This window comes from Esox lucius, chromosome 2 (genome assembly GCF_011004845.1).
Source record: "Esox lucius isolate fEsoLuc1 chromosome 2, fEsoLuc1.pri, whole genome shotgun sequence".
NCBI lineage: Eukaryota > Metazoa > Chordata > Actinopteri > Esociformes > Esocidae > Esox > Esox lucius.
The window spans coordinates 12550531-12577146 of record NC_047570.1 but is presented as its reverse complement, the minus strand read 5'-3'; the positions used below and the strand labels follow the sequence as shown (position 1 = coordinate 12577146).

The 26616-nt window shown below is 41.0% G+C and overlaps 2 protein-coding genes and 1 long non-coding RNA gene across 14 annotated transcripts in view; 2 read left to right on the top strand and 1 right to left on the bottom strand.

Moving 5' to 3' along the window:
* tjp1a (tight junction protein 1a) overlaps positions 1-24358 on the bottom strand; it is a 134094-nt gene extending 109736 nt beyond the window's left edge. For 8 of the 12 annotated variants that reach the window (XM_020053826.2, XM_020053844.2, XM_020053846.2 and 5 more), the window contains exons 1-2: positions 23438-23915; positions 21544-21679 (exon numbers count right to left, since the gene is read on the bottom strand). In XM_020053826.2, the coding sequence (XP_019909385.2) occupies positions 21544-21679; positions 23438-23783 (482 nt within the window). In that variant the 5' untranslated portion in view covers positions 23784-23915. Of the gene's footprint in view, positions 1-2662; positions 2797-21543; positions 21680-23437; positions 23917-24289 lie in introns of those variants that run through there. The other 4 variants (XM_020053859.2, XM_020053848.2, XM_029114589.2 and 1 more) reach the window with 4 other exon arrangements.
* LOC117592900 lies at positions 3020-4823 on the top strand. The gene is made up of 3 exons (XR_004574634.1): positions 3020-3121; positions 3657-3808; positions 4765-4823. It is a non-coding gene; the product is annotated as an uncharacterized LOC117592900 (long non-coding RNA).
* A 232-nt stretch (positions 24359-24590) lies between the features above and the next one.
* On the top strand, positions 24591-26363 carry terb2 (telomere repeat binding bouquet formation protein 2). The gene is made up of 6 exons (XM_020053872.3): positions 24591-24722; positions 25257-25271; positions 25363-25430; positions 25519-25598; positions 25704-25801; positions 25948-26363. The coding sequence occupies exons 1-6, from the start codon at positions 24674-24676 to the stop codon at positions 26061-26063; spliced, it is 426 nt and encodes a 141-aa protein (XP_019909431.1). The 5' UTR covers positions 24591-24673; the 3' UTR covers positions 26064-26363.
* Positions 26364-26616: the final 253 nt, after the last annotated feature.

Here is a 26616-nt window from a genome sequence, read left to right as displayed (position 1 = left end):
AGAGACTACTTCAGAGGTCATTTGACCACTGGACACGAACAGAAGGGTGTCTGTGGTCAAGGAGGGTTGTCTGTCACCTGAAGGCTGCCGCATTGTGATGGGGAACTGCTATCTGTCACCCGCTGAGGTAACTGAGGCACGCCATTGTCATTTGTGGTTATCTTCCGCATCACGATTTCAGGGAGGGGTGACTGGGGTGGCGGCGTGGGGGTGGGGGGGCTGTTCATGCATCATTAAGCAGGTGGAAAGAACGACACCAGGCTACACTGTCGAAGAAGCAGCAGACATCTGGGTAGACAATCGCCTGGCGACCCAAACTCCCGCTCCGGACAAACGCTATACCACGCCCATGGACGTTTGTTTCTTCTCTGCAAGCACTGTGGATCTGAACGCCTCCCCAATGACTACCCAGTTGCCAAAACAATCGAACCACCTGATTGGTCCCAGAAACCGATGGGTTGGGCCAAAGACAGAAGATGCATGGGTTTTAATTAAAGCAACATTTTAGAATGTATCATTCATTTTGATACTGTGATCGGTTACAGATGATCCAATAGCTGATGCCAATGATTCGTACAACAACCCTTATTTTAACGTCATCTAAACAACTGCAGTGGAAGGAGTGTCTGATAACATGTAGAGAATGACAGTGCAGGAAAACATTCCAGCTGGAGTTCTCAGGGTAGGTTCATAATACAGGACACCACAAAGACAGCAGTCCTTGTAGATTTGACGTGGAGGAGCTAGCATAGCAGTCGGAAGAGTTAGCTAGCTTTTGCCTGAAGGCAAATGAATGTATCCATATGGTTGTCTGATTTTAATGGGCGCCCCCTCTACCAGAATGGGATGGGATGACCCTGAGACCCACTAGCTAAAGCCACAAGTGTAAAAACAAATAGCCTCAGTGCTCAATGCTATGCTCTGTGGTGACAACATTCACAGAGGTCAGAAAGGATGAAAACATTCTGGGATAGAACACATTCCTTACCCTTTCAACCTTTCAGGCTGTGATTTTTCAGATTGGCTCGTTAGAAGAGCTTGATGTAAAACGTAATCTGACGTGATTGGTCAACAGACTAATTGGTGAAAAAAAGCCTTCGACAGGTGATTTGGAATCTTCTTCATACTCTGAATCAGAATGGTTTCATATATCCCCCAGAATTTGCTCAGCTAAATGGGCTGAAATGAAACCAAAAAAAGTATCACTTTGTAATTTAAGATTAATACCCCAGAATTTGAATGGATAATGTCACCTGACATGACTGGATTACAGACGAAAGCTTGCAACCAAGAAATACCAACCAATCCCTTGCATTAATTCCTAATCCAATGATTGATGTTGTTATTTGGTCAGGTCTTTAACAAGGTTATCCTGTTAACCTTATCAGATATCCTGCAGCAGTAAGGGCCTGATTTCTTGATCATGTGGTTGGCACGCTGCTTTTGTTCTGGTTGTTCTGGTACAACTGCTGCAGTAAACGACTGCAGCATATAGCCACGGGGTGAACTGAACTGAACAACTGAGCTAGAAGGTAAAGGTGAATATAGCGTGGTCACATCTGGACACTGTATAATGGATGGATCCGTCTGGTTGTTAACAGACAGGTGGAAAGACTGAAACCTGCATCACAGAGCAAAGTCAAAAGAGCATGACAGGGCACTGATTAGATACACCCCCGATCCCTCAGCAATAGGTATCCTTTGTAACAACAAGCTTACTATGCATCCATAGCCCTGTTTAACTGGAGTACTCACCATGAACACGTACTGAACCACACAATTTGTCATGCTACATATTTTCATGCGGTTCACTTGAACTATTAATAATATCCAATAATTCTGATTATGTACGGTAGTATACACATTTCTAATAATTGCCTTACTTATTAAGAAATGGACTGTATGAATAGCAGATGTAACATAATTGGAATTCTTCCAAAGACAGGAACAAACATGCACTGATGTCCAGTCGACATAGTAGGCTACTCATCAGAATAAGATATTATTCATCAAAGGTATTTCTGTCTAGATAATAATGTATCCTTAGTTTCCCCTTGGTTTTTCATTCCAGATCATCACAGTGTATTCCTCTGGAGAACAGAGGCACAAATGCAAGTAGAATGTACTGGAATGCAATCCTGCCTAATACCAACACACCAGGGGAGATACATTACAACCACCGCCTGAGAAACACGGGAACACTTCAAAAATAAGCCTGCTAATGTAGGCACAGATAAATCATCCAAGGTTTCACAATCTCCCTCTCCTAAACACATACAGGACAGAACCATGTACCTGTTCAGGCTGACAATCGCCCTGCCCAGAAAAACACGGATAGAACCAATTCCGCTCCCAACCCACTACCACAGCCGTGTAAAACTGTAGCATTACTGAGCACTGACAGAGAGCCTGAGATGACTTCCGCAAACAGCTGCTGCTCACCCCAACTAAGCATGTCACACAGAGGCTTCCACTCTCCTTGACAACAAAGCTAACAAGCTAATGATGCCGCCGGAGCAGAAGTACAATGGCTGTGTCAGGCGCCTCTCTTCCTCCCTGCTGTCATTAGGTAAGAGTGAAACAGTAGCCGCTCGCACGCTCCGCTGTCCTCCTCTCCTCAGCATCACCCCGGTCCCCCCCTGGAGCTGATATTCATACTTACCACAACTGTCTCTTAGGGGGGATGCAATTGTCTCGGTTGATGGCAGTCACTCCCATGGCCATCTGCATCACGGTGATGTATTTCTGGTACTTCATTTTGTCCACCACTACTAGGAATCCACACCACAAACCAGTTTAAGGAAAACATGTAATTTCTACTGGCTGGCATCCGCCTGCAGCGCGTCTTCCTTGTTCAGCATCAGAACGCCATTTCCAGCGCTGAAGGGTTGACAGGGAACACACTCCCCAAGGAGCTCAACAAAAGGTACCCTGCCGCTGCGACCCATGTCTCCAGTGACACCCTGATCTCATTAGTGCTCAGAATAGATGGCTAATCCATTCAATGTTAGTCAGGACCAGAACATTGTCTTGTTGTCTGCGCTGGCGGCACTTTTCCTTGGAGGAGAGAAAACTCTAGCTAGCGAAAGGCTTCCGCGGCACCCGAGCGTCCGTGTGTGAGGTAGGAGAGAGTGTGTGCAGAGCGTGTGTTCGACGAGAGACAGAGCAAAAGAGAGTGCGGGGAAGAGAGGCGTAAGATACGGAGTGAGGGAGGGAGGGAGGACGAGAGGATGGAAAACTGAGAGGGGTTCTTGACCAATGAATACATCTTGGAGTATCATGTTGGTGTATGATGTGGTTTTGTGATTTTCTCGGTGCCAACACATGGTTCATAATTAGACCCAGTAAACCTTGTATACAAACACGATTAATGTGCTGATGGAGGGCCAGTAGTTTATATATCCTAAAAGGAAAGGGGGAGCAGAGAATGACGGTGGAAAGGAAGGAGATACTGATTTATTTATTTTTTGCTACAATGTAACATTTATAATTGATATTATTAGCATCAATAAAAAATGCAATACTTCTTCAAAATGTGTTCCTCCAGACCTAAGTTTTATGGTAAATTTGATTTGAGCTAATTAGTAAATGAATCAATGAAATCTGTGTCCCCTTCCTACTTACTGACCATGTTGTTTTAATTGAAATGTTCTTAGGCTTCCGAACCAAGCCTGCCTCCCGATGAGTCCTGAAGGGCAGCCAGTGTCATCCCATCACTGGCTCAGTGAAATGAAGTTCAGCCATTAACAAAGAGATTTGGGAGATGAGAATGCCACATTCATTTAAAATCAGAAACTATTTATCAGAGGTACACAATCCCCTGTACTGTTTCTGTCAGTACCCTCCCTTAACACTCAGTTAGGTTTTTACCTGACACAAAACAATGTGTTGTTAGTAACAGTCTGCTGTTAATACAGATCCCTGTTGTGGCTGGCACCAGATTACAGATGATTAAGAAGCTGAAAGTGGATGGAGTTAGATTAGCCAGGCTCCTGCACACATTCCTGTATAAACCCGTTTCTCTTCACAAAGAAAAACAAAGCATCTCCACCATAACAGTCTTTATTTTTTCCACGTACAGATACATATTAGCCTATACCTTTCTCTTCGTATACATCCCGGCTCAAGACCAGAGTCTAATATCTCATACAAACTTGAGGTCAACCAAGCTACCATAACCTGGAACCAGCCTCCATCTGAACCACGCCCCCTTCCCCTGAAAACTAATTGCACCTGTCTTCATATTGTTTCTGTTGATCTTGGCACATGTTTTTACTTTAGCCTAGTTTTGTTTCGTATTTCGGTAATCTGTTAGCCATTCTCCATTTGTGAGGTACTGTTTGTTTGAGACGCTTTACTGAATCTCTTCTTTCTATTCGTATCTACTGAGTTTCAATCCAAACCTTAGGCGTGCCTTTGACTTTCACATTTAGCTTCATGCTAAATCTACCTGTTCTTCATCTATTGGTATTTATTTACCAACCTTTGCCTGTCCAACGCCTTGTCTTGTTCTGTACTGCTGCAATAAATCTGTCCGTGCCCTGCACGTGAATCCAACAACTACGGCTCTCCAGGATTTGTTACACAAGCATTCAAAGGTCAAAGAAGCACCGCATTTACAGGGAGGACTCTATATTCTTTCTTATTCAGTGTCCAACTCTGAGCGCCAGTAAAAAACACAGAATGGAGAACACTATACAGACCATTAGACCGTGAGGTTTCCTGTCCCTTCACATGTGTAACATAGTGTTCCTCTCTGTACAGGTCAGTGATCTCTGACTTCATGGCCCAACTACCGCCACTGTTTCAGAGGCGCTCAGCCCCATGGGAAGGACCATTAACCTTTAAAGGTTAAATAAGTCTCTGCGTCATGCTCCAGCTCGTCCATTTGAGCAAAGCCACTGCACTGGATGCACAAAAACCCATATTGGTGAATTGCACATACTGCAGTATTGGATTTTCAATAGTTAAACAGCCTGCATATATCCTAAAGCAATCATATTAAATCACAAACAGAAATATGTTTTGCCATGTATTCTGCTAGGATACCATTAACAATAGATAAATTAGCCCAAACAGGATTTGCCAAAGTGCTCCTTGGGCCTCCCCAGAGATTTCACATTATAGTTTTATCCCTAAACTGACAACGCTGATTAAATCAAAGGCTTGATGATTAGTTGATTAAATTAATCAGGTGTGCAAGTTTAGGGTTAAAACTAAAATATAAAATTATAAGGGGATCTGAGGAGAGGTTTAGGAAACCATGATAAACATGCAATAACTTTGCCTACAAAAACAATAATTAAATCCTATTTGAATAAATTCGTGATTTTATTTAACAGGGCCAGTGAATGGCTGACATTTTGTTTTGCTAACAAAATGGCAGGGAGGCCTTTGTCTTAAAACATGGTTGATGCCAGTGTTTTAAATGATGGTTGAAGCCTGTGGTTAAATGGAAAATTGCACAACGGCACTAAACATAACAGTAATCTTTCATTAAATGCTATGTACCCAAATCTCTTCTACCTCCTCATAAAGCATGTGACTGCAGGGGAACATCACCAACCTTCAGCCTGGCTAGGAGAGGGAGGGGGGCTGAAGCAGGGAAGCTTGGCTAATGTAACATGGACAACATAGGCCTAGGATAAGTGTACTTATTAAGATCACATACCCACTCCCATCTTTGGATTCAAATAAAAAAAAGAAAACATTATGTTTTTGTGATGTTCAGTGTCTCTACCTATATATATACAGACCACTGCAACTTTTTCTTTCCTTTCAATAAAAGTCAAAAAGGAAGGTTCTGAGTGAGTAACAGAAGGGTTAAAATTAAGAGACCACTGCAAATTGAATGCTTCTGTTCCTCACTCAAAACTTTCCTTTTCCAATTTTTGGAAAGGAAAGAAAAAGAGCAGTGCAGTGGTCTCTTCATTTTTTCCAGAGCTGTATGTTTTACATCCATGTACCTTTTCCCAATCAGGCTTGCCATTACTAAGTTATGGACGTCTAATGATACTTCTTTCTGCCAGTCAAATAAAAATGTGCAGAAAAAAACGTGAGTGTAAAATACTTTTTTTTTAATATGCCGATATAATAACTTTTTTTTTGTCTGAGTAAGCACTCATAATAATGTTTAATTAAGAGATTAATGTTTGTATCTGAACGTATTTTACCATTTTGCTTGTTGCTTGTCAGCAACTGAAAATGTGGTTTTGTGAGCTAGCGTTCACATAACCAACATAGTAGCTTCAAAGCTTAGTGTACAGCAACAACATGCTTTTGAACTAAAGATATCTTACTTTGTCCAATACATTTGTCTTATTTTAATGTAAAACAACTTTTTTTCAGTCATTTATTTGGAAATATATCTTTTGTTTCAGATAGGCTTAGAGAGTACAATTCAATAAAAAGTGCCCGTGATGAAAGTGAAATGAAAATAAACAAATAATGTTATAATGATGATCATAGTATAAATTGTGCAGTTTTGTAGCTTCTTAAGTCCATTCATTTACTCTGTATTCAAACAGATGGAATAGGTGTATTTTGATTGCATTCAAACACCCAACATTACAAAGCTAGGCCTTAATAAATAATAAATGTTTTCAATTAAGATGTTATGCTTAATACAACAAATACACTTTCTGTTAGCGGTGCAACAAATAATTGATTGTGTTGTTGACAAAAAATGTATCATTAACATTATAACAAAAAAGAGTGAAAGATGGCAGAGGATTCACCATTGGAAAGTTTTGTGCGACCAAAATCTTGTTAAGTGAGAAAGAAGTGTACAAGTAAGTAGAACACAGACCACAAAACACAGACCTATAGCCCAGCAAGCAGGAACGTGATGCATGAAAACACATTTGAGACATTATGCAGGAGGAGGAAGAGGAATCAGCCCGATAAGTCCAATCTAAAACATGTTTCAATGCATGGTTGAGTTGTGTATTCATGAACATTGGCACCACCAATTTGACTGGCTACTTTTGGGCTACTTCTAGGCATGAAGTTTGTTTACAGCTGAGCAGCACATGTTAGCTCAGCAGGCAGTGTTACTGATGGATCATGTCTTTAGTGTCAGGGTTGAAATCCTATATTGCAGCTGAATTCCAACTACAACATTTATTAATTAGAAATAATTGAAACAGATCTAACATAGCCAAATAAAAATATATTAAAAAAGTAAAGTCATAAAACTTCCAATATCTCCACATCATTTTGAAATAAATGAGCAATATACTGTATATTAGAAATGTCTACACATACATTCTGGTAAGCTTATAAGGTAAGCATTTACATACTGTAAAGGAAGTGGACCAACAACATAATAGTCTAATGCAGTCATGCAATAGGCTTTTTAGATTGCATGACCTCCTAGACATATTTTATGGATTTAATCAGCCAGACAAAAAAACATAACATGTCATAAATAAATGAAGAGCACCAGAACAATAGACAGGTAGCTAAGCTCATGCCAGGCTGTACCGGCTGGTGAGCAGCTGGTGACGAAGGTCAAACTGAAACTGCTATTGTCAGCACCACTTCTGGATGGGGAAGAACAGAGTGGTGCCCTAAAAACACAATATGTCTCTACACACACTATGTCTCTCACTTTCTGACTTCGCTGGGTAGGCCTATTTTTGGCCAGTCTGAAGTGTACATTCCCAACACAGACACACTTCCCACCTCCCCCACCTACCCAACACCTCTACACTTCCTCCTTCTCCTACCAATACCAATACACTTCATCCTTCTCCTCATCCTACCCAACTACTCCTTCTCCTCCTCTTCAGCAGTCTGCCCTCCCTCATAGACAACACCAGTCTGCCCTCAGTCATAGACAAAATCAGTCTGCCCTCAGTCATAGACAAAATCAGTCTGCCCTCACTCATAGACAACACCAGTCTGCCCTCCCTCATAGACAACATCAGTCTGCTCTCCCTCATAGACAACATCAGTCTGCCCTCAGTCATAGACAACATCAGTCTGCCCTCAGTCATAGACTAAATCAGTCTGCCCTCAGTCATAGACTAAATCAGTCTGCCCTCAGTCATAGACAACATCAGTCTGCCCTCAGTCATAGACTAAATCAGTCTGCCCTCAGTCATAGACTAAATCAGTCTGCCCTCACTCATAGACAACATCAGTCTGCCCTCAGTCATAGACAACATCAGTCTGCCCTCCCTCATAGACAACATCAGTCTGCCCTCACTCATAAATATCAGTCTGCCCTCACTCATAGACAACATCAGTCTGCTGGCCCACTGACTACATGCCACCAGTCCCTGTCAGACAGACGGCACACAGTCACCTCCCCTAAACTGTATCCTCCCAAACACAGATGTCATAGTGATGTCATAGTGTCTGTTTCTATTGTTAAAATCAGTATTGCTTGTTTTACATTATTCAGCAAGCACAACGTTCAACATTACTTCCTCGTATTTGCATAGTGTGAATTTACATCCGATGTTAACAATGTTTTTGTCACACCACAGAGTCATGTCACACCACAGAGTAATGTCACACCACAGAGTCATGTCACAGCACAGAGTCATGTCACAGCACAGAGTCATGTCACAGCACAGAGTCATGTCACAGCACAGAGTCATGTCACACCACAGAGTCATGTCACACCACAGAGTCATGTCACAGCACAGAGTCATGTCACAGCACAGAGTCATGTCACACCACAGAGTCATGTCACACCACAGAGTCATGTCACACCACAGAGTCATGTCACACCATTGTCATCAATTAACCACGTACGGATCATTTGTCAATATGAAGTACAGCTGATGAGCAATGTACAATTGCAAATTCTTGATACTGTAGCAATGTGCTGGTTAAACCTGAGGGAATACTCTCACTATTATTACCTTCTCTGAGCCAAAGGGTATTGTTATGTAATTATCTCAAACTTACAGGGTGGCCATGTTATCTTTTTGCTGATGAGTTACAAAAAAACAACATCCATAACCCCACCAGCTATAATAACCTTAAGGTCATTAGAAATCCTTTCTCCCAGCGGTACGTTCACAGGGGGGTCAATGCCAGCAGCAAAGGACTATTTGCAAACAATCCTCATTTATTCAACATCCACATAATTGCAGTGTTGGAGTGGAATAGTTTGGTTCAGGACTGGGATTTGTCCTAGGAGCTGTACCCATCCAAATGTGTTGATTATCCGACGCCACAAATTACACCATCCACTGGTACACGACTAATCACATGAGCCACTGCAGCAAGATTAAAATTGTAGGCTTGAACTTCAGTCCACCAGTCTCTCTCTCACACACACACACACACACACACACACACACACACACACACACACACAGAAACAAACGGAGACATGGATGAATAGCCAGACAGGTAGAGTGGTCGTTATCTCACTAAGTGTGTATGGTGTGTTCTACTCTCAGGCAGCGCCTGGCTGTCACTAATGTTGCGGCAGACATGGAGCATCGCTGTAACTCAACACTCCACTGCAGTGTTGCTCTGCTGCTGTGATCTCACACACACACACACACACACACACACGCGTTCCCCTGTCTCGACAATCACCTGCATTTGCATACCATCCATGTTATTGGTCTCCACGACTTGAACGGGACCGGCCCGGACGTGTGGCACGTGATGCCTGGGAACAAGGCAAAGGGATGGGCAACGCAATATGGATATAAATGGGCCAGAACATGCCCACCAATTCAGCCACTCCCACTCCCCTGCAGCTCTCAGTTTAGCTTCGAGTCTTTGGGCTCTGCGGATCTTGGTTGTTTCACAGGCTGAACGGCAGGGAGTGGTGTGCGCGTGTGACCGGTCCCAGCGGGGGCTTGGGGAATGGAGGGGACGGGAAGAAGGTGAGGCAGCCATGTTGCCAAAGCTGACACCTTGGTTTTCTGTGATTTATGTTTCCAGCTCCATATGTGGGAGGAGGTTTAGTGGGAGAAGGCCTCTCCGTGTGAGGAGTGATGCCGGGCAGAGGGAGCAGGCAGCAGGAGGCATCATGGCGTTATGTGCGTAGCCTGCAGGTAGCGGGTGGTACTGGAGCGCTCGGAGGTACCAGCGTGGGACCCGTAAGCAGGACTCCACATCAGCCCATTCTAACATCTCTTTCATGAAGGTGTCAGGTTCAGACATTTCCCCCAAGTGACCCACAGCACCAATATGTTGAGGGAATAAAGTAGCATAAGTCAAACCTCTAAAATCTTTCAATTGAAGTCAAACAACCATTCTGGAACTGATGAGCCAATGGGTAAATTGTTAGCTATAAGTCAGTCATGACCCAAATATGCCACCACCTGAACAGTGTCTTTCTACTGTGTCCCTCAGTATCCAGCCATCTGCCCCACAGAGACTAATAAAATCATGTTAGCCAAATCAAGACACTCCCTAACTGTTAACTAAATACCTGCACTAAACGTCAGCCCAAACTCATTACCCTGCACCTAGGTATAATATACTGATACTATAAACGTGCACAGAATCTGTGAGTCCATGTATTTTTATATATTCACTGATCGTATGATCATTATCTTATACTCTCCACCAATTGTATGTAGTTTTATGTCAACTTTGTGTAGATGTTCTGTGGTCTACTGCCACCAGCACCTATAACAATGTCAAGGTGTATGTGTGTACTTAAAGTAAATAAGGAGATTCTTATTAACTACGTCCTAAGCTGGAACCTTGTCTCTTGTCAAAGACCAACAGGTGGAGGCCTGGGGTGATCTGGCGGTCCGGACCGCTGCCTCTGGAGCACGTGGTGCTGCTCGTGGTTGAAACTGACCCACTGCTCACAGTAAGAACTCTCCCCTCTATCTTTCACCCATTTCTATCAAAAAATATATACATGCCACACAAAAAATCTTTAAAAGATAAAAAGGCGAGGAAATATGAACAAAATGAATCATGAAAATGGCACAAAATCACAAGAATATGCAAGTCAATGTTAAGCAACATTGCTGGGATGTTAACAGATATATAAAGGATGAACACCAGCTGGTATGTTAACAGATATATAAAGGATGAACACCAGCTGGTATGTTAACAGAAATATAATGGATGATTATATTAATATAGGTGCAACTCAGAAAATTTGAATATTGTGTATAATTTGTGCTTACAGCTCAAATCAAAAATCCAGTATCTCAAAATATTAAATAAAAACAATTTACAATAGAGAAATATCGGCCTGAGAAGAGCTCTCAGCTAATTAACTCTCTAAGTCTTCAGTACACACAACCACAACCATGGTAAAGACTGCGGATTTAACCAAGGGGAAGACGGCCCTTTCAGCCAGAATCGCTACACAAAAGGATCTTAATTCAATTCACAAAAGTTAGGCAATGACTATGCAACATTTTCACATTTTAATTAACCATTGCTTGAAATGTTTCACTTTATGTGTAATGAATCTAGAATATATGAGAGTGTCACCTTTTGATTTGAATTACGGAAAAAATTTACTTTTCCACAATATTCAAATGTTCTGAGTTGCACCTGTATATTGGATGTACTCCAGCTGGGATGTTTACAGTAATATAATGGATGTGCACCAGCTGGGATGTTTACAGTAATATAATGGATGTACACCAGCAGGAATGTTTACAGTAATATCATGGATGTACACCAGCTGGGATGTTTACAGTAATATCATGGATGTACACCACCGGGATGTTTACAGTAATACAATGGATGTACACCAGCTGGAATGTTTATAGTAATATAATGGATGTACACCAGCAGGAATGTTTACAGTAATATAATGGATGTATACCAGCAGGAATGTTTACAGTAATATCATGGATGTACACCAGCTGGGATGTTTACAGTAATATCATGGATGTACACCAGCAGGAATGTTTACAGTAATATAATGGATGTACACCAGCTGGGATGTTTAAAGCAGCCCTATGTGTTGTGTCCCTGTGACTACATGTGAGTGTCACTCTGTATCCATCAACCACTCAGTCAGTGAAGACCAGGGGTATGACAAGAATGTGAATGTGAAAGTGGTTCTCTGCAGGCAGAATGGTGGAGAAGGCTTACAGCGGAGGCCCACAGTGCGTCTTCCTGAGAGAGTGGCATCCCTAAGTAGGAGTGAGCAGTGGGATAAAAGTCTCTGGGAGCCCTTAGCTGTCCACATGACAGAGGGGACGGTAGTAATCACTGCAGACCAGAGACCAATCACCGCTACTGTCACTCACTGTGACGTCAAGCAACTGGATAGCTAGCTGGCTCTGTTATTGACCACTGGTTCTGATGCAACACCAGACAGTCACGCCAATGCACAACACACCGATTATCTGAGTTTAGTTTCCAGTCAGTCATGGGTCGTTTTAAAACAATCTAAGAACTTCAGTGCAAATGATCAGGTGATTGCTCTCTAAAAGGATAAATGGGGTATATGTGTGTTTGAGTTCATGTTCATGTATAATCATCTGACTATGCTGTATACCAGTGGTTCCCAACCAGGGGTACTAGGACTCCTGGGGGTACTTGGCCTCTCCACAGGGGGTACTTGAAAACACTCATGACACCATAGACTTACTAGTGAAATTAACATGAGGGGGTACTTCAGGGGTACTGAAAGCAGTGCAAAAACCCTTTGGGGGTACAGTAACTGAAAAAGGTTGGGAGACACTGCTGTATACCACATCCAATGATTTCTCCATGACCATTATATAGAAGTGAAAGCACCACCAGGCAAACATGTCTTTAAGTCACTTCAGACAAGTCAAGTCTCAAATCACTGCATGCATGTCCAAGTCAAGTCTCAAGTATTTTAAGCACTATAGGCTCTAGTTATAGTCTATCAGTCCAAAGTAAGTTCTTTATACTTAAGGTGCACTTTTTGGGGATGACTTATTTTATGGGCTATTTTAAATCAGCAGTTGATAACCTAGTACACTAATATTTAACTGTAACATTTAATGTTTAATTGAAGTATGATAATGTTGAGGCTGGCATTACCCATATTGTCTGACTATTTTACATAGGTTAGCCATGAGCTAACAGCTCTTTGTGTTCTGTACGGTTATATGTGTTGGCTAGATATTACCTTCTGTAACGAATTAGCTGGCAAAGATTAGAAACAGGCCCAATTCCTGACAGCAAACTATCATTAGGCTTCTCACTGAATGTAAAAAATCTTTGTAGCCAAATTATTTTACCAATGGATGTTACCTAGGTGATTTTCAAATGTAATTGCTTGAGCTACCAGACCAGAACAAAGCATGAAGGCAGGTTTTTTTCCTTAGTTTTAGCTATTCTTTATTTACCTTCCAAGTGTGAACATTTCCCTGACACAAGTCACAAGTCCAATGACTACAAGTCCAAGTCAAGTCTTACGTCCTTTGAACAGATCGCAAGTCAAGTCACAAGTGTGCTGGGTTGTGTGCTTGAGTCCTTTCCAAACCGACTTACTGCAGCAATCCAAGCAAAAGATGCTTCCCGAAACGATTAATTGTGGCATGTGCAAATTTATGCAACCAAGGCATTGACCGTTTTGTATTATTTATTATTTTACAGATAAAATGTTTTACACACATAATATTGTTGGTCACAAGATCTTGTCTGACATGATTTGTCTAGGTTTCAGCTTTTACATCAACAGAACCTGCATTTAATAAGGGTGTGTATACTTCTTATATCCACTGTACGTAGGAAAAAGGTGTCACTCACTAAATAAAGAAAAATATGCAAATATATCCATATCCACATGCTCATCCACGTGTGAGAGGAAAAGGCAGAATATCCTCCATATCCTTTTGGTTGTCTTTCTGTATTTACTGCTGTTCTCAAGCCTGTGAGCTGAACCTGCGCCAGGCCAGGCATGACCTACCACAGACCGAGGGCCGAGAGCGGGGAGGCAAGAACGGTAGGGGGGGGGGGGGTTCTGCTGCACTGGGCAGATCTAATCGGCAGGGTCAGAGTCAAGGTCAGCCCCAGGACCAACCAGAGACAGAGGAAACCTGAACCAGCGCTGCAACGGAAGAGATCGGCTCACCGCACCGCCTGTCTGCTGGAGATATGGCAAGACAGAGAGACAGAGAGAGAAAGCACATGCTCGGGCTGCCTCCACCTTGAGCTCCTCCTGAGCACCAGTAAGGTACAGAAGCCAGGGAAACAAGAGATTCTGTGTGGGGAGTCTGGAGTGGCTTGGCTGCTTCTCCTGGATCCCTTTTAACATCATTAACACTGCCTCAGCATTCACCTTTACATTCTGGTCACTGAGCACACACTCCTATTCAAAATGACTTACAGGAGTGCATACATGTTCCAACATTTTTGTATTAGATCCCTTCAGGAATTAAACCCACAACCCTGGCATTGCAAGCACCATACTCTGACCAAGTGAGCTCCACATGACCAGAGAAAAAAACACTGCACAACGTCCACACAGCAGCAATATGAAACCTAAAGCTATGTCCCTGGCAGGACAGAACATTAATGAGCAACTTTTTAAAATGCTTTCTAGGCTAGACTCTCTCAGGATGGTCCTTTCAGTCAGAATTGCTACACAAAAAGCTTAAATCAACCATTTATTTGTAGAGCAAATACAATAAAGCATGAAGATCCCTGTCAACAAGAAGATGCCTTAACATTACAATTTCAGTTAGGTATGTGTTTCTGAAGAGAGCCCTCCATCTGAAGGAAAGTGACCCCCACAGCCACTTTCACATACAGTATAGCAAATGGACTGAACTAAGTAGAGGCCATTAACCAGAAACACTGAGATCACAACACGCTAAACATTCCTCCCCCTCACCCCCCAATCAAGGTCTTTCATGAACAAGATGCAAAAGCTTTGACTGACAGGTCACTGATCCAACCATAAACATCCACAAGCGTCTTCCGGAGATTTTCCTGGGGTTCTATCTGAGATCTGAGTCATTTGCACTCTGCTCTGAAACCAAGCCCTGCAGAGGCAGGCCAGGGTACTGATGTCAGGACCTGTTTAGCGTAATGGTGCTCTAGAAACGCTATGAGTGTGTTCCCTCCTCTTTACCTCTCAGGGTAGGACTTCAATCCTAACCAGGGTTGACAGTTCACTTTTCATGCTTTAGAATTTGAACAGCCCGAGTCCTACCTTCAACCGTTGCTAAAAACATCAATCAAAAGAGGTCAGCTAAGACGTTGGTACGGAAAGGACTAGGCTTAATGGGGTTGCTGTTATGTGACGTGTTTCTGACTGAGAGAGTGGGTTTATCTGTGGCAGCAGCCATTAGGCCCTTTGCAGTAAATAGGTCCCCAGAAACTCTAGCTTGGCAGTACTGGGGCAAGGGGCCTCAGTCACTCATACAGATACACTGTGGTTTGGTATGCAGAACACTGCGTTTGTCTTGCAACACTGCATTGCAGGGTGTTGTAAGAACTGAGTAATGCATATGTAAGGGATACTTGCCAATGTTTTGTACATTATATTGGAAATAATGGACAAGGCATCAGGTTGAGGCCCTTCATGGAACATGTCTTATGTCAAATAGTATGTTGATTCTGCCTGCATTGCCAACAAAAAAATTTAATAAAAACTAGTTGCTGTGCAGTGTGCATATTGTTGATGCCGCATCTCTTTTTTAATGAAAATGTTAGTTTCTAAAATGTTATGGCTAATTTGTTCAATTACTACATCTAAAGTGCATCAGAGTAACATTTCTTCCAGTAGCTCCCGTCAAATGTGTTCAATGATTGATGTTTTAAATGAAACTTTTTTTTAATGATGAAGTGTAGTGGATTTTTGTAAGTATCAATGAGAAAAAAGAATTACAAATGAGAAAAGTGAATAATGAATTGCAATATATTGCAATATCCAATCGCAATACTCAATATATCGCAAGACACAAATAATCGCCATATTATTGTATTGTGACCCATGTATGGGGATAATATATCTTGAGATCCCACGCAATTTCCATCCCTACAAAAACAGCTGGCCAAACTAGCAACACGCGGGAGGATTTTACAGCATTGTACCACTTGCATCAAAACGGCACTATGTACTGGAGTCATGTTCATCACACACCTCGTGGTCCTCAAATGCTCCAACAATATCTTCAAAATACTCTTCCTTGGACCTGCAATTACAATTAATCGAATTTGGTTTGATCAAGGTCTTTATGTGTGCAGTGCTTTATATTGCATCATTATTAGGTGACCCGTAAATTTCTCCCAGAGATATCAATATGATTTTATATTATTTTGTGCATTTCATGGTTAGGATAACTAAATAGGCATCATATTACATTGGTTGTTTTCCTAAACGTAAATGTTCAGACTCAAGTTGACTACAAAACCCATGTTTCAATGCTCTCGCTCGACCGGCCAGCTTGAGCTCAGTGGAGGCCATGAGCTCAGTCCCAGACATATCAAAGTCTGAATGGGTCAACAATACAGATGTATGGAGTGGACAATAATGTGCATCTGAATAGTGCTATAATACTGTACCTTTTGATGGACAACATACAGTAAACATGTCCCTAGTAATGGGGAAGCGCTACTTCTGAAACACAGATGGTACATTGCTATTGTCATGGCAGGGTCCTAAACAGTGGTGTTGTAAGGAATGCAGTATGAAGTGTGATTCAGTGTAACTACTAGGTTCCAGACAGCAGTCGTGTCAGCCATGAGCTCAGGGGACATATAAATGAAGACAACAGTGACTGTGTGTTTAGACAGAGCATCCTGTGTTGGTAATTCATAGAAGAAACAAGCCTCAGCATTAGCCTGCACTACAGGTGGAGTAAAACCAGACTCCCCATAACATTCTACTTAAATCAGACAAGTCTGTTGGTTATGTTATGCTAAAATAAATGAAGACCGGATTAATATATTCAGGATAAATATGGGTGTTGGAAGTGTTATATAATGTTATGAAAAACATTGTGTTACTAGAATTGTTTCAACATTGGTACTAAGGTTTGCCACATAGAAGGTTACTGGGAGACAGCTAGGAAATGAGTGCAGGGGAATGTAACCTTCGTGATAAACAAATGTATATATATATAATCTGACTCGATATTGTTTGCACATTTAGGCAATCATAAATGACCATAATATGCTGGCAGTTCTTACTTCCACTATTCCTCAACAGACATTTCCCACTACACTACACTTCTATCAAATGTGTACCACTGGAACATAGTAAATGTACCCCATAAAGCAAGTTTGCAGTGCGTGACTCATACCTACGCCAACTGTTTCCTAAGTAACACTGCACCGGGACTAGTGTCTGAACCATGCTTGCTCCTTGCTCCTGCTGTACACGTTAACACAGCTGAATAATGCAACAGAGCATGTAGAGAAATGTTGAAACTATTCACGGAAAAATGTCCATACAGGCCAGAACAAGTTGAATATGCGAGAAGATACAGGTAGCTTGCTGCTCTGTACATTAGTTGTCCTTGCTAGTTTACAGCTGAAGCTAACATAACAGAGTAAAGAAAGTACAGCAAGCTTATGCCAAAGCTGGAAATGGCTCAGGTAGTGAGGGTGGTTCAGCGCTGTCAGCCACGGCCTCCAGCACTGCTGCAGCAAATAGCAAATACACTCCTCTACCCTCCCCCAGTTTCCTGGCTACTGTCTCTCCTGTCTAGTTACCTTTTGGGTGGTTTAAGATGTTGGTCAAGGGGGGCGGTCAGCTGTTGGTTTCAGCCCAGTGTGAAGTAGTCAGACAATGGACGAAGCGGTACTCACTAGACAGCAAGGTGGCATCTGTCACCGCTCTAGTCATCTCCTTTAATATGTAGACAGAAAACTCAAATAGACTGATTTCTAACCTGATTGTCATAAACATGGTTACTCATTCTCTGACATCTGACTCCCATCCGGTATATCCTTGTCATGTTTTTCCCTCAACCCCTGACTAGGTCCTCACAAACTGCCTCATGAATTAGCTAATTACTGGGTCTTAACCTAGAAGTCAAGTGTCGCCCCACGACATCGTGTGGCGTCATCACGTTCAGTCATAAATAGCTCTCTGTGTGTAGTGGACAAACACACACGGCCTGACTCGAGTAAATCTGCAGCTACTCATTTCATTCCTCCTCACAACTATTTCTGCACACACTGTGTCTCGGCAAGAGTTTTGTGTGTCAATGTACCTTACGTGTCCTTGTTCGTCTTAATCTGCCCCGCCTCTCAGGGGGAACACGTTGTACAGAGCGACTTTGTACTGCCAGACAATTGTCACAAACTCCTCCACGGCCCCTCCTGCAGTCCCTCCTTAACATCAAAACAGGAGTCCTCTCGCTGGCTGCCCTCACACTGATCAAAGAACGTTTTGAGAAATGTCAGTCTGTGCACAAAGCATTCCACGGAGTTCAGACTGCCATGTTGACAAAACACATCTTCAGTACTTTTATAATCAACCGTAAAACATGAACGTTCTGTGTGGGGACATTATGAGCATTTCCAATCTGCAGTGTTTCTCTCTTTTATCATCTGTCTGTGTAGATTAATTATGTGACTAGACAAAAACTGAAAGCAGCAACTTCCATCAACAAACAATTTCATGTCACCAGGACCGGATGTTTCAAAATATAATTTGAAGATTGATAACTACAGGTATTTTAATGAGACAGAATTACATTTTTTCCCCTGTTTGAGATTTTTATCAACATTTGCTTTTGGTGTGGAGGCACTTTGTATTTATTATCTTCAGAGTGTTTTAGAGGCAGTGCTGTGGCAAGCGCTCATCTCTGCTTCCTGTAAAAATAGAACATGTATTTTGGGACAGATGGTTTTGGCCTGCCAAAATATGTTAAACAGCAGGTAGACAGGTGAATGAGATCACACTTCAAAGGTAGAGGGAGCTTAGAGAAAGACATTTTGCGGTGCCCTTAGTCTCAAATTACCTGCCATAAAACTCACCCCTTTGAGTGAGTCTTTTGCTGGCTCAGCTCGACAATTTGGGGAAAGGACTACTTTCATAGCCTTATCCCATGGATATACCTGATACCATCCTGATGGCACTTAATTACCACATTATTCTACTGAATTCATGCTGTTGCATTTAGAGCTACAAGCCACTGCAACAGACTAACATCTAACAAAGAGAGACAACAAACTATTGAATGAGAAAATATAAAAAAGAGCTTCAAAAATCAGAAGCTGAGCAACATGACAGTGAGTATGGACAGTAGAGTGCTGCAGTGAGCCTGCTATACAGAACCTACAGTAAAGACAGTGAGAACACTGGCTGGCAATCTCTTGGCTGATATATGGCTTAATTTACAGGGTAGCAGCAGAGACCAATAAACATTACACCTGCCATCTTGTTTATCCTGGCTTGTCCCAAACCTTGACCCCCACCCCGTATCCTGCCATACACCCATCACAGCCAATCACCACAGAAACCCCATTAACACTACTTCCACTTCATCCTGTCGTCTTGTCCTTATCTCCAACTTCTGCCTTTCTCTCCGAATCCACTAATTATGATAGAACATTTAATATTCCATTTAAACGAGAATGCCCCCTCTGTATCCCACTGTCAGGAAAGTGACAGTTGAATATAACAACCTTTTTTAAAATGTATTACAGGTTAAGTTTCTGAAATCACCAGTGCTATCGCGTAACTCCGGGCCAATCAAAACCAGAGAAAGTTTTCATATAATTAAAATAATGCACACACAATAAGAACCCACCAATCTTTCTGTCTTTTCTCATTCAAACAGAATGCTACATCACAAAGCATGCTTACAGCTGTAATAGAGGGGAAGAATCCACACCAACATCTAACCACCGTTAGGGACATTTTTAAGGCTCTGCTAGAAATAGCAACCAATGACATAACTTTGTGACATAACAAATAGGAACAAACTGCAGCTCTATAATTTGCAGTTTTACTATTCTATTTCAGTCTAGTTGAGGTCCCTTGATTGGTAAATTGTTCTGCTCAGATACACATATTTTCACCTTCAAGTTCCACTGCACCTTTCAAAATACATTTTGGGGTGGCAAGACAAATATCCCTCTACTGTTGTCATGGCAATGGAATTATCAACGATCCTATTTCCAAGCATATATATTTTACCAATGGTTGGTTAGTGGAATACTTACCATAGTACTTGACAAACGTTACTAGGCGACAACAGTGTTTGTAATAGGAGAGGGCCTGCCTACTATCCCATTAGACTCTCTCCCATTCACATAATACCAGCTAGATGTAAAGTCAGCGTTTGCCAATATTTTATTCCTCTGTCCTGTGCAGGTAAACTGAAAGTGCTGCATCAAATTTAATAATATATAATGTTTAAATATAAAAATCTGCACATAGATACCTAGGCTTTTTGACCAGATTCTATGCTGAGCATTGTCATGGCTTGATTTATGGTACACAGCCCTGTGTGACAGCCATGCTGGCATTAAGAGCACACAGATGCATGACACATCAATTTTACAGCAGATAGCACACTGCCCACTACCCCCACAGCAATATCTTTTTAATAGTCTCTCTGAGATATAAAACACAAGGTTACATTAAATGATCGCCTTCAGCAAGATGGAAGACATTTTGGTATTTGTGTGCATCTGCAACAGCTATCCTTCAAGTAAGCCCTCAGAATGAGAACCAAATATTTGAAATTGTTTAGCTGATGTTGGGCAATTTTAACTTTCTTGAGAGCATGTTACCTTATCTCACACATGCTGGTACCTTAAGAGGACCAGGACTAATAGGTCTTACACTGCCTGCCCTGTTGACCAATGTCCATCAGGAGGAGCCGGAAAAGACAAAACCAACAGCACACTCCCTCCCATTCCCTAAATTATCCAATCCCTCCATTTTCTCAGCATGCCCTTGGTGCATCAGAACCTATGTCAAATTCACAAGGGGAATCAATGCATGAAGAATCGATGATCCTCCTTGATGAAAATATCAGCAGCCTTTCTGAGAGTGGGCAGTTCTTGACACATTTGCAATATCTGTGAAATTCCATACAACATACAATGTTACAGACATTCAGTGCGTCACCAAGGTCACCTTCAATATAATGAATGCTGTACTTCAGCTGCTAATCAATCAGAGAAGCACTTTGTTCAATAATGCAGACAGTGTAAGTCCTAGCCATCTTAAGGTAACACCATGTTTGAGATATGCTAACATGCTCTGTAGAGAGTAATTGCTTATCATCAGCTAAACAGACTGAAATGAAAAAATAGAACATGTAAAGGTTTAGGGGGTAACAACTCACAGTTCAGCTGCGTCCCAGCACCAAGGCTGAATCAATTCCCACAAAGTCAGATTCCACATCTACAAAATAAACTTTTTTATATTTTTTGCTTTTTGGTTTTAATTTAAAGTTAGGGCTTGCCGAGGTTAAGGTTAGGTTGCATTTCAAAACGATTAATTAAAATTGCCATGCATTCTTACTGTGCGTCAATAGAAGCCAGTGACAACTCAGAAGCCCACTGACCCCCAGTATGGTCAACTCATATCACCATCCTGTGGTAATAGGTAGATACTACATCTACAATCTACTGTGGGCAGAGGCAAATTTGCTGCATAAAGCAGCTTTCTATGCAGGCGTTATCAATTACCTGCTGTTGAAGAGAGGGTCATTTTGGGTGAAAAGTGGATGCATCTCTGTATGTTCCTGAGAGACAAACACATTCTGGTTGCGAGGAACTGTTACTTTCCACTCCTGATTTTGACAGCTCCTAATAGCAGGCTGATCTGCAAGAGATGATAGAATAACATCCATAATATTAGAGCCAATAATACCACAAGTTTAACAAACACCGGTGTGACAACTAACTTAATTAAATCATGTTACAATATAAATATTCCTCTTCATCATTACTTTGTTAAAGAAATAAAAATGAATAAAATAAAATAGAAAATAGATGTGCATCACCAGTTAAAAGTTTGGACACACCTAGTCATTCAAGAGTATTTCTTTAGCTATACTATTTTCTACATTGTAATATAACCATGAAGTCATCAAATCTAAATACATAACACATATGGAGTCACGTAGCAACCAAACACATATCAAACAGATCTAAATACATAACACATATGGAATCACGTAGCAACCAAACACATATCAAACAGATCTAAATACATTTCATATTGTAGATTAAGCCAAGTAGATACCCTTTGCCTTGAAGACAGCTTTCCACACTCTTTGCATTCTCTCAACCAGCTTCATGAGGTAGTCAGCTGGAATTAATTTAAATTAAAAGGTGTGCCTTGCAAAATGTTACCATGTGGAATTTCATTCCTTCTTAATGAGAATGAACTAATCAGTTGGGTTGTGACCAAGTAGGTTTGGCATACAGAAGACCATCATTATCTCTGTACTGTAGAAGTTGATATTTCTGCAAGAACATTTCAAATGAGCAAACAGAAACAACAGTCCATTATTACTTTAAGACATAAAGGTAGTCAATCCAGAATATTTCAAGACCTTTGAAAGTGCAGGTCCAAAACAATCAAGATGATGAAGCTGGCTCTCATGATAACTGCAGCTGCAGAGGAAAAGCTCATTAAAGTTACCTGCCCAAGAAATCGGCAATTAACTGCACCTCAGATTGCAACCAAAATAAAAGCATCACTGAGTTCAAGTAACCGACACATCACTACATCATCCCTACATCAACTGAGAATGGTAAATCAGGCCTTTATTGTCAAATTGCTGCAAATAAACTACTACTCAAGAACACTAAGAAGATTAAGAAGAGACTTGCTTTGGTGAAGAAACATGAGAAAATGACATTACACTGGTGGAAATCTGAGATTTTTGGTTCCAAATGTGTTTGTGAGACACAGACATGAAGGAGGTGTGATGGTGTGGGGGTGCGTTGCTAGTGACACTGATTTCTTTAGTTAAATTATAAGTTGGACCACAGAGTGAAGCAAAAGCAGCCAACAAGTGCTCGACAAATGTGGGAAATCCTTCATGACTGTTGGAAAAGCATTCCAGGTGGCTACATCATGAAACTGGCCAACAGAATGCCAAGGGGGAACAAAGATGTCATCAAGGTTAATGGTTGCTACTTTTAAGAATGTAAAATATAGATGGATTTAGACTTGTTTAACACTTTTGTGATATGATTCAAATTTTTTATAGTTGTGATGTCACTATTATTCTACAATCTAGAAAATACTAATACAAATAAAAAAAAACTTTAATGAGTAGGTGTCTCCAAACTTTTGACTGGTGCAGCATATAAAGATAAAAACAAGACTGAACATCTATTCATTTCTTCATCAACTATCTGGGAAAATGGAGTCTGTCTGACACTGATATGGGGCCATATGTTACTTAACAACGTATCTACTAGACAGCCAATAATCTCTTCACTGCCGTGGCTTAGAGTGGCTATGTTGTCCCACTAGAAGACCGCCTATAAACACATGCCACATTTTCCAATAAAACAAAAACAAACATTGTAATATGTTCATATTAAAGACTGCGATTAACTGTACCTCCAATGTCCAGCAAAAAACAGGTGAGCAAGCGTGGACATACTTCCTCGAGAACCGAGCAGAACGCACAGAACGCACCTGGTCCTTTCAAAGACAACTTGTCCAAAAATATCTCAGCCCTTTTTTTATTTGTGTCACAACCCAGGATCTCCTTGCATTCGTCAAGAGAGAACACCCTGTCATAGACAAGATACGGCAGCACCTTGTTGACATCCAGTTCCTTTAGTAACTGCTCTCTATGGCGCCTCAGAATGTTGGCAGCCCATGTTCTCCTCTTCTTGACCGATTGTCTCTGGACACTCATCTGCTTCTTCACAAACCAATTCCGAGTATCGCTTCCCAACATTTTTATGTTGGGTGAAAAGATTCCTTCTTCAACAAATCTGCTCTATATGCAAAAGTAAACTGGATATTAGCGCATATTCTACAAATGTGGAGGAAGCCAGGGCAAATATTTCCATAATGCTGACTCTGTTCCCGCTGGACATGTTAAGTCTGGACAGGGAGGTCGACAGTCTGGACAGGGACAAAAAAAATAGCTTGCTGCTTATGTTGTTAAGAGGATTATCATACTCTGAGTCTGTTGAGACCTTCACAGCTCACCAAGAAAAATAAAAGCACTCTGACCAATTGACTATTTGGCTTTGTTTTAAAAGTCAGACCTATCAATTTTGTTTTTAATACTTCTATACAACCCCCCCCCCCCCACCCCCCATTGTTGAATATGGTCAATTTGTTGCATTCAGTTGTTTCCACATCATTCCTATTTTCAATATAATAAATTAAGTTGAGAAAGATAGAAGCTAACAAATCCATATATTTACAAACTCTTTCCCTTTTCAGCTCATGCACCTGCCTCGCGCCATCACTCCACACCATTGACATCATGACCCGGCATTATGTTTTTCTTGAAATCCCAGATATTCTAATCAACGAAAAAAAAAAGAATGTTAGCTAGCTAAACCAAATTAGTAAAAACAATTCTGAAAGCTTTTAACAATCGTAAAACATTGTAAATGATGTTTACAAGAAGAACGGCATGGTTTTCAAATAGTGTGAGAAGAGGAGCCCGTCGATTTTGGGGTGAGATAGTTAGAAAAATGTTAGCTAAAGAAAATTACTGTAGCTAGTTGAACTTGAATGGTCATGCATTTTTTGGGATACCAATTTAATAATTTATTAGCTACAACATTTCAAATTCAGTATCTGAAGGTGGAGCAATTACAAGTTGGAAGGATGCAGACTACCTTTTCAGTGAAGATGCTACCAGTCCTGATACAAGAAGGTAACGCTAAGTTTAGCACGGATAGCTAGGTAGCTAATTAACCCTGTTAATGCTGATGTCACGATGATTGTGTTTAATGACTTCTGTTCAGGGTTTCCAGATTTTAGTGACAGTTACCGCTGATGCGCCGCGGATTCCACAAAAATCCTGCACAAACGCGATTTTTTCTATAAAACCCTATCTGTAAATCAATCCGCCAAGCCATTTGACGACAAAATTGTGATTAAAAATACCCCAATTGAGTAGGAAACCGTCCCATCTGACAACACCGCTTCGGTTGTGTCAGTGACACCGTGGTGTGCCCGACTCTAGGGGCATGGTTTCCTCATGAAAATGTGAAAAATTCACGAAATGTGAATCCAATTCCATACTAATGCATTTTGGACTTAATCTAATCTATTTATTTCAGTATATTTGAGAGTGAGGACTATGCTGAGAACAGGTTGACAGTTTTTCACAGCTCCTACCTTGCGGCCTGTGAGAAATGTCACAGTGTCAAATCTGTCTGCATTGGTCATTATGTGCTGCCTCCAGTGTCTGTCCAGGAAGGTGAGTAGATAATAAATCATAATAACTCATCTTCATAATTGTTCACATTAACATTTTGTGTACAAATGATGTATGTAATTGACCTTTACAGAGGTGAAAGCAGTGGTCGGGAGATTCATTTGGGAGAAGGAGGATAATGCACAGGCTGTTGATACCGAGGTAAAGCTTGATCATGTTTACATTCAAATCTAATTGTTAATGTGCTCTTTCTTTAAGCACAATAAATGTGTTTATTGTATTTATTTAGGATTCAGATGACAAACTGGAATTGGGCTATGGGCAGAAGGAAGAGGACTCCAGCAGTGATCACACAGACATTAATACTTGGTATGTTTTGGACATTTCTACAACTACGGGTAATATTTTCTTGGGTCATTGATAATAGCGTTGATGTGGTCACAAACTGAACATGTGTACTATTTTATGAACTAGTCATGAAGAACCCATTCTGAATACTCCAGCTACATCAGAGAGACAAGGTGCACTGTGTTGTGAAGTACAGGACTACCCAATGAATAACATGATTACAGGTAAAAATAAAATAAAATATATATATATATTAACACCCAATTTTGTGTTTTCAAAACATTAGCTACCTTTATTATCATTATAAAAACACACCCTTTGTGGACTGATTAAGCTATTTATCATGTAACATTTTATATTTCCTTTGAAGGATATGTCAGTATTGATAAACTGAGGATATTCTCCGGAAGACTGGAAGACTTCCTACCAGGTCATTGTGGTTCTTCAGTCTATAGAAAAAGGCGGTCTGCAGTAGATTTGTCTTAATGACAGATTGCAAATATGAAGATCACAGAGATGTCGAAGGACAGCACTGTACCTTATGGGTTGTTAAAATGTCAGGATTAGCAGGATTGCTAGAGAGTGTGATGCCTTTTCACAATTTACAATTTTTTGTTGAATTAGATTCGATTTTTTCTTCATTGTTAAAGGGTTATTTAATAAGCATTTAGGGTAATCGTACAGGAATAGTATTACCTTTAGGCAACTTCAATCTTACCAGAAAAAGAAGAAAGAAATGTTATTATAATTTCAATGGTTACGACATTAAATCACTGACCTGAAAGTGATTTGGGTACATTTTCAAAATACTTTCTGTCCAAATTAATAAACACAAAAGATTGCAAGTTTTTGATTTCATCTGGAAGAGTCTTAGTTCATGCCTGCCAGGCTCAACCTATTCAGCAATGCAGTGATTCTGTTATTGTTCAGACTACATTTTTGTAACTTAATTTGTTTTCCAATGGAGGAGAACGGCGTAATTAGGCCACATGATGCAGCCCAAAGCACCTGCATCTCTGTCAGGTCTCCAAAGGCTTCT